Source organism: Eublepharis macularius, chromosome 1 (genome assembly GCF_028583425.1).
Source record: "Eublepharis macularius isolate TG4126 chromosome 1, MPM_Emac_v1.0, whole genome shotgun sequence".
Taxonomy (NCBI): Eukaryota; Metazoa; Chordata; class Lepidosauria; order Squamata; family Eublepharidae; genus Eublepharis; species Eublepharis macularius.
In genome coordinates, this window is record NC_072790.1 from 190,791,514 (window position 1) to 190,811,800 (window position 20,287).

Genomic DNA, 20,287 nt, shown 5'->3' on the forward strand with positions numbered 1-20,287 from the left:
ATGTGATAGTAAGAAATAACTGGTTTTTAGATATTTCTGCTTGAGTGGAAAAGAGAATGAGGTTTTTAAGAAAAGACCTAACTTATAGGTAGACAATTACAAAAATTAGTGCTTACACTGAGTGACTAAAATAAGATGTCAGAGTTCAGCAAGCTGGTAGCAACTGATCAGTGGTCGTGTTGTATAAGTAAAGGTCTGACTTGCCAATATTTAAGTATCTGGGAGAGAAAATGTATGTTCAGATGTAGCCAGCGTTGAACAAGGGACCAAAGATATTTATGTAAAGATTAGAAATTTTTGCCAGCCCTAAAATGAAAGTAACTTGAATTTTATTGGGCTTTTTATCTTTTAAAAGAGGGACTTGTGAAGCATAATGAATTTTGCTATATATTTATTAAGAAAGATGGTAACATATTATTCATTGTCCGTCTTCTGTGCAGTCCCACATGGGACTGCGCATGCGCAGGCCTGCTGACTGGAAACTCTTTTCTAGTAAAAACGTCCACTAGGGGGTGCCTGTCCCCCAAATGCGCATGCGCGGGGTTTCCCGCCGAAACCGACATCTGGCAGCGGCGCCCCCTCACCCTCAGTTTCTTCTTTGCTGCCAACCGGTGAACATCTAGTCGTCTGCTGTGAAGAAAATCAGAGTGAGAACATATTTGTTAGTTATTAGAACTGAAAATGTCTGACAAAGCTTTTTTCAAGCGCTGTTCGACATGCTCTATGAAGATGTCTAAAACCGACGGGCATTCAGTATGCTTGGAGTGCCTGGGCGAAACGCACAATGTTCCCAAGTGTGAGCATTGCCAAAACTTTACGCCCAAGGCCAGGGCCGAAAGATCAGCCAGACTCCAGGCTATGTTATGGAAACGGGCTATGTGAGCGACGAATGGCTCCGATGCCCCAACTAAGCCTCCTTCGGTGAGCAGCAAATCCGCGTGGAGCGTCTCTTCCTCCGCCAGGTCTGTTTCCCCTGTTCGGCTTCGTAAGACCGCCTCATCGGATCCGATAACTACGGAGGATGTGTCGGTGGTTCGGACACCACAGCCATCAGACACTGATTTGATTCGGATCCGTACTCCTCACCCGAAATCACCTTCGACATCGGTATTGACTCCCAGAAGTGCTTCGGTTCCAGTGTTACACCTGAAGTCAGACCTGAAGAGACCAAATCCGGCAAAAAAGAGATCGAAGCAAACTCAATCGGCCTCCGTGCAAACTGAGCAGGTCTGGGATAGACCCAAGACGCCTTCTCCTCGGCTGAATTCCCCCCGTTATCAATCTTTGGGGGATGAGGGGGATATTCAGAGAAGCCCTTGGCGGGATGGTCAATCCCGACCATATGACGAAGCCATGCCCTTCAAGCTTTCTTACCACCAAGGGCCCGGCAGGTACGGATCCGAGTATGAATGACCTCGGACCCATGCTTCAAACTCATTCCGGGACGAGTGGGAGTTGCCCAGGAGTGAGTATTAACGTTATGGTTCCCCAGCTTGTGAACCTTCCTACCAATACTCGGAGGTGGGATGTGACCAAGCACCAGCCCGCCATCTGATCCATCTCCTGATGAAATTATCATAGGGTTGGGCAGAATATTTCCAACTGAGGACTTTTGCTTATACACCGAAAAGATGCTTAGGATGGCTCGTTCCTTGGAAATTGAGGTAGCAGCTGTTAACCCTAAGCTGAAAGATAAGATCCTGCAATACATATATTCATATCAGCCGTATACTCAGTATGGCTCTTATAGGCAGCAGCACCAGCAGCAGGCTGGCCCTTACCAACGTCGCAGGCCATACCATCGCCAGAGCCAACATAGTCTGGTTACTAAGGAGACAGCTAACCAACCCAAACAATTCTAACTAACAGTTGAACAGTCTGTGGTTTTTGGTGACAGGTTGGCTGCCTTTGCAACAGCCTGGTCTGAGATTCAAGTTGATGGTTGGGTTTTGAATGTTGTCAAGTTTGGATATAAAGTTGAGTTTGAAGTTTACCCACAGTTCTCTCCCTGATTTCTCACTTTATACCCCATCGCAGAAACTGCACACGGCAGTGGCAGCTTTGCAACTCAAGGGAGCAGTGCTTGAAGTGCCACAGGATGAATCCCCACTGGGATTTTATTCTAGAATGTTTGTGGTGGATAAAAAGGACGGTGGTGTACGTCCTATCCTAGACCTGAGAGGCCTGAATAAGTTCATACAGGTTAAAAAGTTCCGGATGCTTACATTAGCCACAGTCCTTCCGTTAATGCCTGATAACATGTGGTTCGCTGTCCTAGACCTTAAGGATGCTTACTTTCATATATCTATCCACCCAGCCCATAGAAAATTTCTTAGATTCGTCTGTAATAGGCAAATTTTCCAGTACCAGGTATTGCCCTTTGGGTTGTCCACCGCGCCCAGGGTCTTTACCAAATGTATGGCCCCGGTGGCAGCCTTCTTGAGGCGACAAGGGTGCTCTGTATACTCGTACTTAGATGATTGGCTGGTGTCAGCGCCATCAGCTGCTGCATTGCAGGAACAGATACACATGGTAGTAACAACATGTGCTAAGCTGGGTCTCCTTGTAAATTTCCAAAAATCAGTACTCATCCCCTCACAAAGGGCCCGGTTCATTGGCATGGTATTGGATAGGGTACAGAATAAGGGATTCCTACCTTCAGACCGTGCATTACGAATTAAACGTATAGTGGGTTTCTTCTCCAGGTAGCAGCTATTCAGAAACTCCTGGGTCTCATGGCATCCGCAACAGCGGTAACTCCTATGGCTAGGTTACATATGCGGGCCCTTCAGTTGTGGTTTCTGTCAGTTCACAACTTTCAGTCTGGTAGCCAGGGTCAGAAATACTCCATCCCGCGCAAGATTATTCGTTCCTTGGGCTAGTGGCTGTCTGATAGTAATCTCCTTAAGGGGATTGCATTTGGTGCTATTCAGCATCAAATTACTATTTCCACTGATGCCAGTTTATTAGGTTGGGGGGCTCAATGTGGCTCTTTACGAGCTCATGGGACCTGGACTGACCAGGACCGGGAACTCCACATTAATCATTTGGAGCTCAAAGCTATACGCTATGCCCTTATTGTATTTGCAGATACCATACACCACAAGACAGTTCAAATATTGACCGACAATTGCACGGCCATATTCTATCTGAACAAACAGGGAGGCACCACGTCTCAGGCCCTCTGCGATGAAGCAGTGCTGATTTGGGAGTGGGCTCTGAGCAGAGACGTATTCTTACAGGCAGTTCACATTCTGGGCACGTCGAATGTGGTCGCAGATAAACTGAGTCGGTTGGCCGAGAACTACGAATGGACGATCGCAGATGCACATTTGCGAGAAGTATTCCTGATGTGGGGGTTTCCAGAGCTGGACCTGTTTGCATCAGAGAGCAACAAGAAAGCTCCTCGATTCTGTTCCAGAGGAGGACTGGGACGCCGTTCTCTAGGGGACGCGTTCCAGATCAAGTGGACAGGTCGTCGTTTTACGCATTCCCTCCATTTCCACTGATCTCCAGGACAGTCAGCAAGATTCAGCGAGACGGAACTCGTGTTATTTTGGTGACTCCTTTTTGGCCTCGTCAGCCTTGGTTCCATCTAGTGATGCAACTCTCACGGGGATCTTCCTTTCGATTCAAACAAGATCTGAGTCTTCTATCAGACAGGGGGATCCTATATCAGGATCTATCCAGACTGAGTCTCACAGCGTGGCTCCTGTTGGGCCAGTAGGCTTCTCTGTGAGGGTTTCGGAGGTATTGACTAATGCCAGAAGGGATACTACTCGCAAGTCTTATTCAGCCAAATGGAAGCGTTTTGAGACTTGGGTGAGTGCCAAGGGGTTCAGTGCCTTGGACTGTACCTTGGGGTGTATTTTTGACTTTCTATTGACCTTGAAAGATGATAGACTTTCCAACTCCTCCGTAAAAGTTTACTTGGCAGCCATTTCGGCTTTCCACCCCAGGATTGATGGGAAGACTCTTTTCTCCCATAGTTTGTCCAAGACTTTCCTTAAAGGCTTGCAGAACATGTTCCCGCCTGTTAGGGAGGTTATCCCTCAGTGGTCTCTCAAGTTAGTTTTGGCTGAGCTCATTAAGCCTCCATCTGAACCTTTGGCTACCTGTGACCTTAAGTTTTTGTCCTTTAAGGTTGTTGTCTTTTTTTAGTGGCCATTACTTCAGCATGTAGGGTAAGTGAATTAGCGGCCCTTAGACACAACCCTCCTTTTCTGAAGGTCCATCAAAGTAAGGTGGTCCTTAGGCCAGATGTGAAGTTTAGACCTAAGGTGTCCACCCAGTTTCATACGTCTCAAGATATTGTCCTACCTGTATTTTTTCCATCACCTTCGGATAGTGCAGAATGGGCCCTTCATTTCTTTAGATGTACGGAGGGCAATTCTTTTTTATGTCCAGAGGACAAAGCTTTTTCGGAGGGATAAACAGCTATTTGTGTGTTATGCTGGCCCTAGGAAAGGAAGGGCAGCCACATCTCAGTCTATATCGAGATGGGTTACTATGACTGTTAGGACTTGTTATTCATAGGCTGCTGTACCTTGCCCTTTGGAAGTCAAAGCACATTCAACAAGGGCACAAGTGGCATCTGCAGCATTCCTGAAAGGAATCCCACTTTGTGACATCTGCAGAGCTGCAACCTGGGCCTTGTCAGAGACGTTTATTAAGCATTATGCCATGGATACACTGGAGAGAAGAGAGGCAGCAGTGGGCCAGGCTGTTCTCCAGTCTCTTTTTCATTAAGGAACACGCCCACCTCCGAGGTAAGTGGCTTGTGAGTCTCCCATGTAGGACTGCACAGAAGACGGACAATGAAAACAGGGTTGCACTTACCGTAACTTCTGTTCATTGACGTCTTCTGTGCAGGCACACAAACCCTCCCTCCTGCCCCGCTGTGTTCTTCTATTTTATTGGGGTGTCGGTGGCACAGGACAAACTGAGGGTGAGGGGGTGCCGCTGCCGGATGTCGGTTTCGGCAGGAAACCCCACGCATGCGCATTTGGCAGACAGGCACCCCCTAGTGGACGTTTTTACTAGAAAAGAGTTTCTGGTCGACAGGCCTGCGCGTGCGCAGTCCCATGTGTGCCTGCACAGAAGACGTCAATGAACAGAAGTTACGGTAAGCGCAACCCTGTTTTTTCATATTTAATTTTTCTTATTCTTCCTTTTTATCTTGTTTTAAAAAAAAGTTCTTCAGACATCTATTTGCTGAGCCTTTACCATTTTCTTAAGGATAAGGTGACATCATTTTGGTACTTGGGAACTCTGGTTTTGACAATAGCTGTTGTATGTCAGTACCAAAGATAATAAAAGTGCCATGACAATCTTTAAAGAGAGAAATTCCTGATTGATCACAGAAATGCCTTGTTTTTGTTGTGTGAATGGTAATCATGGCAGAATTGCTGACATTAATTTCATATTTTTTCTATTATACTTCCCTGAATAGGTGAACGACATCAGCTAGATTCTTGTTGCACTCCTGTAAGTTGTCAGGTGAATTGAACTGGGAAATTATAAGGGAAGTGCTCCTGTTCGTTCGTTCGTTCGTTCATTCATTCATATCAAATGCCAACAAAGCATAAATTAAAGTTGGTTTACGTACTGGTAAAGTGATAACTACCTTTTTCACCCTAATAGTAAAGTTGCCAGCTCCAAGTCTGAAAATTCCTGGAGATTTTAGGGGTGGATCCTGGAGAGGGCGGAGTTTGGGGAGAAGAGGTTCCTCAGTGGCATATAATTCCATAGAGCCCACCTTCCAAAACATTTTCTCCAAGGAACTGGCCTAGAGATCAATTGTAATTCTGGGAGATCTCCAACCACCACCTGGAGGCTGGCATACCTATTTGATAGCCTGACTACAGTGAAACTTTAGTTTTTCTTGTATTAACCTGAAAGATAAACTCATTGTATGATGGCTGATAGTTGAACTGGACCTGTGAATGCCCATACAAACCAACACTATTGGTTTTTCTTCTAGATCCATGGCACACAAAGTTTTTCTTTGATTTGTATGCACAGTGTTATAGATCAGTGAAAGGAAAATTGATGTTTCAATGCTAAATGTGGCTTTTAGATTACTGCCATTTGGCACCATTTACTTGTGCCTTTTTAGAGGCTGAAAGGACATTTTTAGCTACTCCCTGAACAGTAGCTATAGGACAGAGGAGATACTGCCAAAAACATATACAGAGTGTAGCATGTGTTTTTTGTTGTCCTAGTCCCACTAGGCAAAGCATGAACCTGGTGCTTTTCACACTCATCAAGCTAAAAACACATTGAGAGCTGCTATTAAATCAATGGGAGAAACAGAGAATACAGAAAGACTCTGTCTTTTCAGAACGCCCTAAGTGGAATAGATCTGCTGTTTGATAGAAGGGGTGCTGAAATAAACAGTTCGGGTCATGCTCCTTTGACAGTAGTGTTGGTTGTGTGCCCTGGTTTCTCGACATAAAGGAATCTCCCTCCCACACCACCACTGGAAAATAGCTTGCAATGCCTTTAAAACAATGATATACGGCTGGAAAGCTGGTTTCTATGCTTTTGTTGTTGTTGTTTGATAACTGTGGCAAATATGTGCTTGAATGTATCTTTTTCATTGCAGGCTTTTAGAACAACCAAAATAGTTGAGATTTATAGTCATTTGGGTCCAAAATACAGTAAACCTCAACTGTGACTGTTCTGCTTTGATAGATTTGCCTAAAAGGACATTTGGCCATTGCTGCTACTCTTTAATATAGTTTTATGCTCTGCTCTTGGAACTGTACTCTTAGTGATTCCCATTTGAAATCCATGGCTTATTTATGCAATTTATATCTGCAAGAGTCCATCTTATGATTTTCAAAGATAGATGGTGTATCCCCATACTGTTGAAAGAGAAGGATGAAGTGTGGTTAACATAAAAGGGCTTGCTTCTAAAGCATTCCAATTCACTGGAACCAGCCAAAGCTCGCAGTCATTTCAAAGAAAGATCCCCCCTTCTCATTTTCAGCAATAAATCTTGTTTCTAAGTGTATGAGTTGTGTCAGGCTAGTTAAGCCCACACATCATGCATCGAAAAACAATGCTTTAATATTGAGCAGGGGAGGGGATGAAAGAGGAGTCTAGGCCATTCGCTGAACTGTTGCTTTGTTTGTCAGAAGAGGTGGGATTTCTGGCTTGCTTTTGAAACAAGCACGGATTCATGTTTTAACTGTGATTTATACTGAGCCTCCCCCCCCCCCTGTGAATTAAAGCTAGGGACATTGTCTCATGCAGACATTCAAAGAAGTTCTTGGAAAAGATTTTAATGATTTATTTCCATGTGCCTTTATGGACTGGTTGCAGAGGGAGAGGCTCTATTCTAAGAGAGGCAGGACTTCTGTCCTCTTAAGATGCAGGAAGAGAAGATTAGTTACAGTGAAGAGGGTATCTCTTTCCTAGTTTAAGTGCTGTGAGAGAAATAGAAGCTTTTAGACAACAGCCCTGAGTTATAAAACAGAAACTTAATGTAAATTTGCAACAGTCCCTGCAAACTGTATTGTCCCTGTATTGTCCGTGACCAATAACTAAATTCTTGTCTGTGGTTTTTTTGGGCCTCAGTGATTTTATATTCACTGTTCTGTTACTCAGGTATGTCATATACTTTCAGAAATAGTTGGGCAAAAAATTCGAATGTGAGAGAAGTGTTTGATATTTTTGTCAAAGATAGATGTCAAGAAATTACTAACCTAGATATCGCAAATAATGGCCTTGTAGCAGATGTTTGATCTTAGGACTGGTAGGCTGTACCATTGTTTGATCTAGCAGTTATTAACATTTGTAGATTCAGGAGCTACCTTTAACTCAGCCTTCAACATTCTTTAATATACGTTTACCCTCTCTCCCAACCCTCAGTCTTCCTGCTTTTTACCATTGCCTTTCGCTCACTTTCATCTTTATTTCTCGCCAAAAAGATTGAAGTGCAAGAAGTAATGTGAATTGTGGAGCTGTTACTATTGTAACCTACCTTACTTTGTCACATTTCAGCGGAGCATCCCAAACTACCAGTTGAAGACCAGAGCTCTTAACTACTTGAACTGTTGCACTGAGCCTTGTTTGCTAAAGGACAGCTCTGGGGCACTTAATTTTATGCTTCAAAGACATTGGTGCATCATTAAACACTTGTGTATGTGCAATCAGGGAGCCATCAACCAATTTGAGCTAAAATATGAAATGGCTCTCAGTCATTGCATTGGTTTAGCTTTGCTGAATCTTGGGCAGTCTCATAGTCCAGGATGATAACTTAATTGTTAACTCCTCAGTATTCATTAAAGTGGTGGTTGTGGAGGGGAGTTCACTAGCAACAAATTATTTCTGGAATATTTTAGGGAAATAATTTTCAAGATCTGATGGAAAATATTATAATGACACTGTTATCTGCTGCAAACTTGACAATCTTTGGAGAATAATACCAGAATGTTGCCATATCTTGTATACTTCCCATTAGAAAAATATAGTTACTCAGAGGGAAGATACAGTAATTTTTTTTTTATCAATTGAGACCCGTTCATGGCAATTGGCATAATAAAGTGTCTTTGGGTAGAGGTATTGTCCGCTAGTTATCTTTCTGGTGCATCATTCATTCATTTCAATGGGACATGCTGGAGAAGCTTTTAGTTTAGATACAGACATAAAATTGACCGAGATTGCACAGAGTACCCCCAACAGTTCATCTTTCTAAAAGTCCTATAGTGATTCTGGTATAAAACTTTTGTTAAGGAGGAGTAGGAAGAGTAATAATATCTGGAACAATGTCTTCCATGTACATGAAATTATGAACAAATTGAGCTACATCTGATGACCAATTTAAATGTGACTCTGGGTAGCAAGAATGTTGTTTTTAATTAACATGAATTTTTAATTGTATTTTAATTGTATTTTTAATATGTTGTTATCTGCCCTGAGCCCGCTCATGGGGAGGGCAGAATACAAATTTGAAATAAAACAAACAAATAAATAAATAAGAAGTTACCCACCTGGCATTGATTAGATTAGATTAGATTTTTAATCCGCCCTCCCTGCCAGGTGGGCTCAGGGCGGAGTACAACATTTCAAATTACATAAATACAGTTAAAAACAGATAAAACAGTATACAAATAACATTAAAACAACTTTATACAATACAACTTCTCTTCAGATGGCGATGATAAAATACTGCTTTTCAAGCCCTGGCTCATATGTGGGGTGGTAGACAGATCTTTTGTGTGGCCAGTGGGGGCCCAACCTAGCCTCCACCATATGCCTGGTGGAACATTTCTGTCTTACAGGCCCGGCGGAAAGATAATAAATCCCGCCGGGCCCTGGTTTCCTCAGACAGAGAGTTCCACCAGGTCCGTGCCAGGTCCGAAAAGGCCCTGGCTCTGGTCGAGGCCATACTTGTACTTGACAACTTTAGAGCATGCCATCAATTTCAGCTTGCTACAAATAGTATTAAATATGATAGCACAGTGCCTGACTAGGCTTTTGTTCCAGTGCGGCAGTGCCACCTGATTTAAACAAGACATATGGGTAAATTCTTGTTAATCTGATGTCATATTTAAATTTGACCTAAGATTCAGGGTTCTAAATCTGACTATGTTTTTCAAGAAATGTATTAGCAAACTAAAGACTCAGAGAGGAGAAAGTATGGAGATTAAGACTTAGATATAGCTTGCTGGATCAGACCAGTGGTACATCTAGTTTAGCATCCTATCTCACACCGTGGCCAACCAGTTACTCTGGAGAGCCAGCAACAGAGACTGGTTTTAAAATGATTAGCATAATCAGAAGTGGGATGATGGGATAGGAAAAATGTGCAGTGTGCCATTCTTGACTGGATGCCCTCCCCCAAAGGGCTCACATCAATAAAGACAGGTGCTGTCTGAGTTTAAAAACACAAGAGAAGGGGAGTAGAGGAAGATAGTGAATAGGAGAGACATGTTCTACAAAAAGATGTGTCCAGTTGGACCACACTAATTATCCGTCACTCATGTTCTTGGTTGGATAGAAGTGATTAAACTATCCTGCAGCTCTTAGTTAACACTTGGTTGGGTTGCCACCGAAGAAGTTCAGGGTCTCTACGCAGAGGCAGGCAATAGCAAGCCCACTTCAAACTATGTATATTTTTCCCTATCCTGGCTTGGAGGTGTGCTGGGATTGGTGGTAACAAGGAAATTAGGGAAGAATCTGAACACATGTGGAGTGGACATGTGTGCACAGTGGCTGTGACACCTGAGCCAGACTTTGGGGTGGGGAAGGGTAAATTGTTAACAATGTAGTGAAATCTGCACATTTAAATTGATTTATTAGGGATCTGTCAACTTCTTTATAGCTAGTTAGCTGCAACCGTGGCTTCTTTTAAAACATGTTTTTATTCTTGGAGCTACAGATACAGCAGCAGGTAAGCTGGTGAATCTTTCCAGATGAGACCTGTCTCTGGTATTTGGCACTTGTTTCATGCTCTTCTCCTAAAAGTGCAGGCTTGTACCTCCTCAAGCCAGTTGTGCTAATTATCCCCTTCTCCATGCCCAGCCCAGAATTGCATAGTTTTGATAGGTGTGCTGCAGTTCTGTCATATATGGAATGCTGGAAGAATTCCAGAGTCTGTTAGTAAATTTAGTCTTTAAAATGTAGGAGGAAACTTCATAAACATGTTTGTTAAATAGGTGACTACCTGAAGAGACAGACGCTCAGGAGGCAGATTGTATATGTCTGAAACTATTCAGGCTGTTCTTGTGTTTCTTCTCTAGACCCAAAGGGTTATGTAAAGCAAATCAAAGGATTGCTGTGACCAGAGCTGTGCTCCTGCATGCACTTATGGGGAGCCAATCCCACTGAATGCCATGAGACTTAAAAACATGTAGTGTTAGGGGACAAGTTAGTTGTGGCATGGATGACATATAGGAACATGAATAGCATCTGTCCATAATGGTACAAGTCTTCATAGAGACAGAGGTTGGTTTTTCCCCAATTTCCCAAGAGGATACATTCATGATCCTTGTCTATACCATATATCCGATGAGGCTGTTGTCTTAGGTTCGGTCCAAACATTCAGGAGAGTGAGGTGGTAGAGGCCTAAAGTAATAGCATGGACTCCATCTTTTCTTAGTGCAGACAGTGGATTTCGACTTCCTTCGCATTAATAATGCAAGCTAATAGAAAGCTGGCACAGTATGGAGAAACATTCTGTCCCTGCTCTGTCTTTGCTGTACTGACTTTCTTTTTGCTGGAACATTTTAATAAGGGGAGCATTCCAATAGGTAATCATCCTTTCGCAGTCTGAATTGGAACAGTCTACTCTGCCACCTCGTTCCTGTCTTATTCCCTTGTGTGTATGAACCAGGCCATAGGTCCAGTCTGCATGTAGAACACATGAGGTGGGAAACCACTGAGGTGGTAGAAAGGTCAGTATCACTTCAAACTGCAAGTTGAAGGATCATCTTATGGGATATTCTCCTAATGAATACCTGAGAACTGCTATGTTGAAGATATTTAAAATGGCAGCTGGGTGCCAGCTAGAGATGGGCATGAACTGGGAAAATTCCCAACCGTGCAGTTTGTGGTTCGTAAAGTTTCATGAACCATGAACTTTCACGAACTTGCCCTGGTTCACGAACCAGTTTGTTTGGTTCGTGAAAATGTCACTTCTGGGTCAGCAGAAGGTCTGCAGACAGCCCGTCCCTTCATTGCCTAGGAAACTGATTGATAGGCGCCAGGCTGTCTGCAGTGATGAACCGAAATATGAACCAAATGAACTGGGCTAAAATTCATCATGGTTTGTGAGAAATGAGCTCTCCTGAACCACTGGTTCGCGAACCACAAACTGGCCCAGTTCGTGATGAACTTTAGTTTGTATTTTGATTTGTGCCCGCCTCTAGTGCCAACTCATTTATCAACTATTTGTCAGCTCATGTTGACTCTAAATTTTTCCCTAGCCAGCTGTTCCTCTGTACTTTTGTTGGATGTTATCCTGTGCTATTTTAAGTTATCAATATGTGCCACACTGCATCTGGAAAATTCAAAACAGGTGCCTTTGAGGATATTAGAGATCATATTTCCTCTTAAAAGTGATGTAACTAGCTATGCCCCATTACAAAGAAAGGCTCCCTTTGGTATCTTATTTTTCATTGATTTTGAAATATGAAATGTAGAAAATGTAGCACACCCTGTCCAAAGTAGCTTTTTTAAACAACAAAAACGAGAATATTCAGATCCCAGTAACATACTGGGAAGATTTGAAATATGCAGCAAAGGTGTTGATGTCAGTTAAGCATCACGATCTTCAGTTTTGTGAGGTTCTTATCCCTGGAAGGAAAACTGAATTGCAATAGAACTGCTAGATTTGGATGTGAACTAGTAGTTATCACTGTTGGTTTTTAATCAAGGAGGAAGATAAACCAGTATTTGCCCATGTGATGGTGTGTGCTTTAACATTAGTATAGTTGCTTAATTGGATAGGCAAATTTTTAATCTTCTATAAGATTTCAATTGATAGAAGTATTGATTATATCAGTGAAAGCTTTCAGCCTTGCATTGTATGTGGTTGTATTCTTTCAGGAAATGCTGCGGAAAGGTGTCTGCCCTATGTAATGGATGAGTGGGAAAGTGCCCATGTCAAAGCCTGTCTGCAGGGCTTCCAGTACTTTTTATTTTAAATGATACATGTGGCGATTAAAAGTATAGAGAGGTGGCATTTAGGGGTCCTTACATCAGCCATGGGGTTGGGCCGTGGTTCAGCCATAGAGCATCTGCTTGGCAATCCCTGACATCTCCAGGTTTTTTTTTAAAGGATCAGGTAATAGGTGATGTGGAAAATGTTTACCTGAGACCTGAGTAGCCATCGCCAGTCTGTTTGGCCAATATTGACATTGATGGACCAGTGGTCTGATTCTGTAAAAGGCAGCTTCATACGTTCATGTTGAAGTAAGGTACTTAATCAAAATAAAAAATTCTATCCTTTTACAAGCATAACTTATTTTACATTGATGTTTCAGACTATTTTAAATGACATTCATTCATATGCATTAAATGTGTGGAGAGGAATACAGGAATGTTTAAAGCCATAAATTTACCAAAAAAGAAGCGATTTTAATAGTTACAGTTGGGATTCTAAATACCTGTTTGTTACATCATGTTGACTCTGAGAAGTACCTTAATTTAACTTTGAGTGCACATTGGAGAAAAGCACCTAGTTCTGGATTTTTGAAAAGTCTGCATATGTCTACAGGAGAGTTGAATCCTTCCTTTGCGCCAATGAGACATACTGAGGGGTTCAGGAGTCATATATAGCTCTTCAATATGCCACCTGTGGCTCTTCTAAGCGTTGTTTCCTGATGTTCCTAGAAAGTGGGCAAGGCCCTTGCTCTGGTTGGCTTGTGGTTGACAGGTGCTTTGCACCTTGGCATGACCATTGCCAGATGAACTTGAAGACAGATGAGCTGTGAACCTCATTGAGCTATGGGCCATGTGCCACTGATGGAAGTAAAGGGTTATTGCCCTTTACGTTGCAGCTGGCAGGAAAAGACCAAGCAGGCCACAGGGAGTTTTACTTTTTGTTTTCTGTGGCCATCTTGCTCTCTCTGTTCAACAATGGAAGAGAGACAATTCTGCATGTGCAGAGGGACTCTGGTAATTAAAAAGGTTATAGTTATATATTTAATATTAAAAATTATGCCTTATTATTGTGTGTTTGAGTTTGGTGGTGTGATTTACAGGGCATACTGTAGACATGTGGCTGTTTTAAGTTGATAATAATTGTGAATGTAGCTCTCCAGAAGCCACAGAATTACTGCTCCATGCTTTATTTATCAATAAGCTTTCCACATTCCTTCTAATATGCTGCTTTTATTGGATTCTATTTTAATTCTTCCACTTCCTGCAACTCATGAAAAATAAGAGTTTAAAAAGGTTTACACAGTGAACTGGTAGTGTTAATTTAGTCTAAGGGAGGGGCTATGCTGCTGAAAGAAAAATGTATTTTAATTAAACAATGAGGTTAAGTCCTTCAATTATGTATTTTATAAAATTGGAGCCTTAGTCCTGCCCTTGGTTATCTTTTGTCTAGTTTCCTTCCATTCTTTCTCTCACTTAATTTCAGACCATGTTTTCTTGGGCATATTGCAGGATGGGCAAAAAGTATGAACATATTTTCAAAACTGTGGTCTTATGTCCTTAAGAAAATCAATATTACTTAGAATTTGGGAACTCTTTTAATCATTTCAGTTGTCTGGAAACCATAGTGTGCTAGTTTGGATCTGTCCATGGGAATGCATGATCTTTCTTTTGTCCTGTTTTAGAGTATGTTTTCTCAATTATTTTTGCTGTTAATATGTTACTGAGTTAGATGCTTACTGATGCTGACAAGTTAACATTATTCTTGACAACAAGGTTTTGAATTCTGGTCTTGGAGGCAGCCATGATCAGCAGCTGTGGTGTATGCGGAACACAATACAAAGATTAATGCCAGCAAGGAAAGGGCAGGGAGAATTTACTCTGGTGAGTGGAGGAGGAAAGGAGAATGTGTGCCCCAGGCTGGCCTTCCATTTAGGAACCATCGCTCACAGAGAACTTGTTGGACCTGCACTGGAGCTTTTAAATCCTTTTTTGAATTTCTGTACTTCTGCCTCCATTAGGAGCCAAAGAAGCAAAGTGGATGAAGAGTGAGTGTTGCAATAGGCCAATACATCCTGCAGAAGGTGTTGTCAGGTTCTGCCATAGGCGCCGCCCTGTGAGATGCCGACATGCCTGACTTCAGCCTTAAAGGACCTTCAGGGAATATGCGGGATCCCACTCTGTGGAATACCCCACTCTGTGGAATACCCCGCTTTGTGGAGGGGTATACCTCACCCTCACACCCTCTCAGTCCACCCGCAGGTCCCTTCAACTTGACATAGTCCCAGCAGCCTTCCATGACAGCTGTCTCAATCCAATGCTCTCTCATTCTCTCTCTCTCTCTCCTCCACCACACTCCTACACAACCCACCACGCCCTGTGGGTGGATTCTCCTTATATCCTTTCCCCTATTCCTAGCTCTACCTGCCAGCCACGCTTCCCTCTGCACTCTAGCCACAGCCCTTGATGTGTCAGGCAGCCACACCTGGGTTTTCTCTGCTGGCTGCCCTGATCAGCCACAGCTGTGCTTTCCTGGCTGGCTGCCAAGCTTTCCCTGCTGGATGCCTCAGGTCGCCACACCTGGATGGCTTTGCTCCCAGCTTTTCCTGGGCCTGGCTAATCCCCTCTAGCTTGCATGGAGGCTGGGGCGTGGTCCTGAGCTGTCTTTGCTGCTACTTTTCCTCCCCTGCTGGTAAGGTTGCTGGCTGGCTGCCCCTGCTTCCTATACCTTCTCCCTCAGGTCTATTTCCCTCCTTATGGTCCTCCTCACTCTTCCTGCCCGGGCCCCTGGTCTCCCACTGGAGGGTGGGGCTAGCTGGCTTCCACCTGCCCCGCCTGACCCTCTGGGGCTTGGGAGCTGTTTCGTCCTCTTGTGGCTGGGGTGCCTCTTTCCCCCTTCTGTTGTTGGTCTGTGCTGGCCCTGGGTGTCCGTTGGGGTGGTTGGGTTGTTTCCCCCAACTGTCTCCCACCCCCTTTTTCTGGTAAGTCTGGGGGCTGTTTGTGGATGGGGAAGGGCTATTCATATAGATAGTCATTTTTGGCTTGTGGCAAGCTAATCCTGTTTAAATGGGAATTTATTGACTTGGTTGTGGCAAAACAGTTCAGTTGGCATCCATCTCCACTCCCAGCCTCTGCTGTTGCACCTCAGCTCTCTCAGACTAGTAGTCTGCCACCAAAATGTTTGCCTCTGTACCCTCTCTATCCCTGTGCCTAGAATTGCCTCCAGAGGCTCACTTGCATCTTTCATATCCTTGCTGAAACCCTGCCTTTTCTGTTAAACTTTTTGCACACACCATTTTTTAGTAGGGAATGTAAACTAAGCACCAGAACACATCCACTCCAACCCTCACCCCCATTTATCCTCCCACTTTAGCCCCATACGTCCTCAGGGCAGGGAACTTTTAATTTGTATTCTGGAGAAAGGAAAGGTCCAAGCACATTGAGGGTGTGGTTGAAAAAAGGCAAATCACAGGAAGATATTTAAACTGTATCTAAAAGCTTGTTTAAGATAGCTGCTATGTATTTTGAGCACATGCTTTGTTCCAACTTTCTCCATGGAAATAACTGTGCTCGACATTTTTTGTTTTTCAGGAGTTGTTTTGGGATTTGTCTTGGCATGGGCAACCATTTCCACACCTGGTGGACAAGATCAGTGTCTAGAGGTGTTACATTTATATTTGCCCTGCTGAAAAGACTCAAAGTGTGAGAAGGAGGAGAAGGACACATCCCTTGGCCCAGCAGCCATGCCTTTTGGGCTGAAATTGCGAAGGACCAGGCGCTACAATGTCCGGAGCAAGAACTGTTTCATGACCCGGATTCGCTTGTTGGACAACAATGTTATTGAGTGCACACTATCTGTGGAGAGCACTGGGCAAGAATGTCTGGAGGCCGTGGCTCAGAGGCTGGAATTACGAGAGGTGAGGGTAACCCAGGAAAAGACCATCTGTCGCTTGCCATTTGGCATATTTTTAGTTCAAGCAGTTTGTCATTTGGAATCTGTTTATTAGAATCATGTTATTCTTGGAATAGGCCTGATCTTATCACTGAATAGAACTTTGGCAAACGTAACCTAGTTACAGAAAAAGCAAGGACAGTCCATTACGTACAGTTTGGTTTGTGATTCACTGTTATTTCCCGCTGGGGCAAACTCAAAATGATCTGAAAGGGAACTTGATTCTCTTTTTTTGAATAACTATGTCGTTTTACATTTTGAGTGGGCAGCTGATGCTTCCACATTTGGGCATGGCATCAAACATGTTCAGACTCCCACTTGTAATTTGAGGCAGCTGTATCTTTTGTATGTTTCTCCTATTCATTTTTAAAAAATAGTTTGTTTCCTTCATTTTTCAATAACAAATCCTTGAAGATTAGGTCTGATTGAGTGTGCATTTAAATTTCAAAGTGAACCAGGGACTCGACCAACTTTCCATGAAATGTGTTGAAGTTTGAACACTCTTAATTGGAAGTAAGACCCAAAGTTCATTGTGATTCAATCCCAGTTAAGGGTACACGGGATTAATTCTCCCACCTAGGGTGAAAACGTAAACATAATATAAAAAGGGACCTCAATGGCTTCACTCAGAAGTGACAGTTAAGGAAAAATGTGTATGAGTTTCACTACATTCCCCTGCCTTCCCACATGGAGATTCGCAGTTAAAAGCTAATTGCAGTTACCCATGATACACAGGTTAACTGGAGCCAACTTTCCACCTGCTAACTGGGATTCCAAACCAGAGCTTAACCCAGGATAAGACTCCTTGGTTAGTGAGGAGAATACTTACTCTAGTTAACCTCTGTGCCTGCATTAATGGGAAACTGGATTTAGTTTTTTACTTGAGATTCTCTTGAGGAGAGAGGAGGCACAAAGCAAAAATGACTTGGCAACAAGCAGAGTTTGTGTATATTTTTACTTAACATGAGTTAGATATGATACTTGAATGCAGCCAGTGGGATCCTTGGCATGGCCTGATCCCATCTTCCTCCAGCTCCACGGTTCCAATGACAGATGTACATATCAGTTAACTGAATGTAACCACCATTTTTTTTCTCTTTTCAGGGTTTTGGTGTGCTTCCATTGTCTTTGCTTTATTAATTAAAATTATTTTTAATAACGCAAAATTGCTGTAGGTTTGCTGGTTTGTGGGTAAATTTGCCCAAGTACCTACATTCAGACATTATACCAAATTAAAATTACAGCTTCCCGAATTGAGAAATTTTTAATTGTACTCCATGTGCCAATGGAGAAGGGGGAGGGAGGTGTGGGATAGTGTATGAGTCTGATGACAATCTTAAGTTCTTGCTCATCATGAAAAGTTGAGGTCTGAATATGGCCATTTTTCTGAACTTGGATTTGGAGAGGAAGGGTATGTTTGGGCTGAATGTAATAAGGCAACTTCCAGATCTACTCCACTACTCTGTTGCATCCAGCTTCACTACACTACACTGCACTGCACTACAGTGTTGCATCCAGCTTCACCCTCAGGGACAAGCTGAGAATGAACCTCCCTCTAAGCTGAACTCAAATTCTAGTAGCAAAGGTAGCAGCATTAGGAAAATGAGGTGTGCATGGAAAGAAGTTTTAAAAATTCTGACTGGTTGGTCCTTGATGAAAGATGAATGACTACAGCAGCTTGTACATGTTGAATGCAATCCATATGTTCCTACTTTGCAGCAGCAGGAAATTTTGGGGTATACATCTTCAGCTGTATATATAGGGGTTGTCTTGTTCCATACCGTTATATTGGAAATGAGCCTCATGCACAGTGGAGGAATCACAGAATGAGAAGAATTCACAAGGCGGTCTAACCCTTACATATCATTAACACTCGTTTTATGTGCTATGCTGAAACAGCAAACTACTTTAAGGCTTTGGTTTGTGTCCTTTGATTCTCAAAACAGATCATCTCTGGCCTAATTTAAGCATAGTGCTGATGGAATTAAAGCATTTTCCTGTGGAACTCTGCACTCACAAGGAATCTGTGCTGCTACCTGTAAGCAATCATGCATGCTTAATGAGCATGCTTATGTGACACCTGCCTAGGGGCCTCTGACATGCATAGCTGTAGCTGCTCAGTTTAACCGAGGTGCTGTGCAGTTGCAAAGCCCCACAGATAAGAGCTTCTCTCTTGTCAGGGTCACATTTAAATAAGTCTGTGGGTGGACTCTGAAGCAGTACCATTGAACCCAATGGGATGTGTTTCTAGGTAAACATACAGAGTAGAGATGGGCACGAACTGGGAAAATGGTGGTTCGTGGCAGTTTGTTGCGTTTCACGAACCACGAACTTTCACAAACTTGCCCAGGTCACGAACCAGTTTGGTTTGTGGTTTGTCACTTCTGGAGGCCATAGAATGACTCCCTTGACAGTTAGAGATGCCAAACTCACAGGGAGTCTTTAGCAGGCTCTCATCCAGCCACCCTCCAAGTTTGGTGAAGATTGGATTTCGGCTGTCCAATTTATAGACCCCCAAAGTGGGTACCCCAAGGAAAGTTCCGTTAGATATAATGAGAACCACAAATACCAATTGACTTGCATTGGCAGCTTCCAGCACAGCCCCCAAGAGCCCAGCCCTGCAGGATGCCTACTGGTTCTCGGTCGCGACCTGGAAGGTCGGCTACGCAAGGGCGACGGGCTTCTGGGGTGCCTCCCCTCGGTGCCTGGGAGGTGGTCACCTACACGCCTCCATGTAGGGAACATGGATTCTGGGGGTGGCCATCCATTCCTTGCGGGCCTGGGAGGTGGTCACCTGCCCACCTCTTCATTTGGGAAATTGTTGCAGTAGTTGGGGAACCATGGGTGCAGCAGCCAAACAAAAGCTTGCTGGTGCGGGTAGATTTTTGATGAGGTGGAAGTTGCATAAGTGGATGCCTGTTCACGAGGTAGGTGTTGTACTAAGAGGTAGAACTTTGGCTATGAGGTAGATGTGTTGTGCCATGGGTGTTGCTGTTGCACTATGAGGTCGATTTTGTGCAATGAGGTGGATCTTGGGTCATCCACGGACACAACTCGTGAGGAGGCAGATATGGACAGGGAAGGGTGGAAGTGACAATTCCTGGGGGGACTCAGAGGCATTGGCGGGAGGTATGTGTATGTGGGAAAGAAGCAGCCACAGCCAAAATTCCACTATCCCTGAAAGAGAGCGGATTTCCGAGTGTCAATGCCCAGAATACATCTCCCCTACCGGGGGCGGGGGGTGAGTTTTGGGGGAATGGATATGGTGAGGGGGTGTATGGTTGGGATGTTGAGGCCCTGGATGGTCTTAGTGTCAAGGAATTCCAAAAAAGGGGGGTCAGATCCTCCTGGAATGAACCCAGCTATGGACAACCGAGTACCTATGCTAGGATGCAGCCAGAAGGTGGCAGGCACTGGAGGACTAGGGAATGGGAGAACCCATGGGGACTCAGGTTAAAAGTCCCCTTGCAGGGGGATTCTTTGCACCTGGAAAGCACTAGGAGTGGTCCAGATTCCTGACTCACCCAGACACTTAGCGACAGAGTCTGGCAGTGGCACAGAGACTGGGGTGGGGTCAGACCCCAGTATCCACAAGGAAGTAGGGGTGGTCCAGAGCCCTGACACTTGGTGACAGAGTCTGGCAGTGGCATGGAGACTAGGTTTGGGGTCAGAGCCCTGACCCACCACCAGCCCTGAAGCACCGGAATCTGAATCACAGGCTTC

General features: G+C 43.8%; 1 protein-coding gene across 2 annotated transcripts in view; it reads left to right on the forward strand.

Moving 5' to 3' along the window:
* PTPN14 (protein tyrosine phosphatase non-receptor type 14) overlaps nt 1-20,287 on the forward strand; it is a 203,282-nt gene that overhangs the window by 45,317 nt on the left and 137,678 nt on the right. For both annotated transcript variants that reach the window (XM_054981497.1, XM_054981505.1), the window contains exon 2: nt 16,204-16,529. In XM_054981497.1, coding sequence (XP_054837472.1) covers nt 16,356-16,529 — 174 coding nt within the window. In that variant the 5' untranslated portion in view covers nt 16,204-16,355. The remainder of the gene's footprint in view (nt 1-16,203; nt 16,530-20,287) is intronic.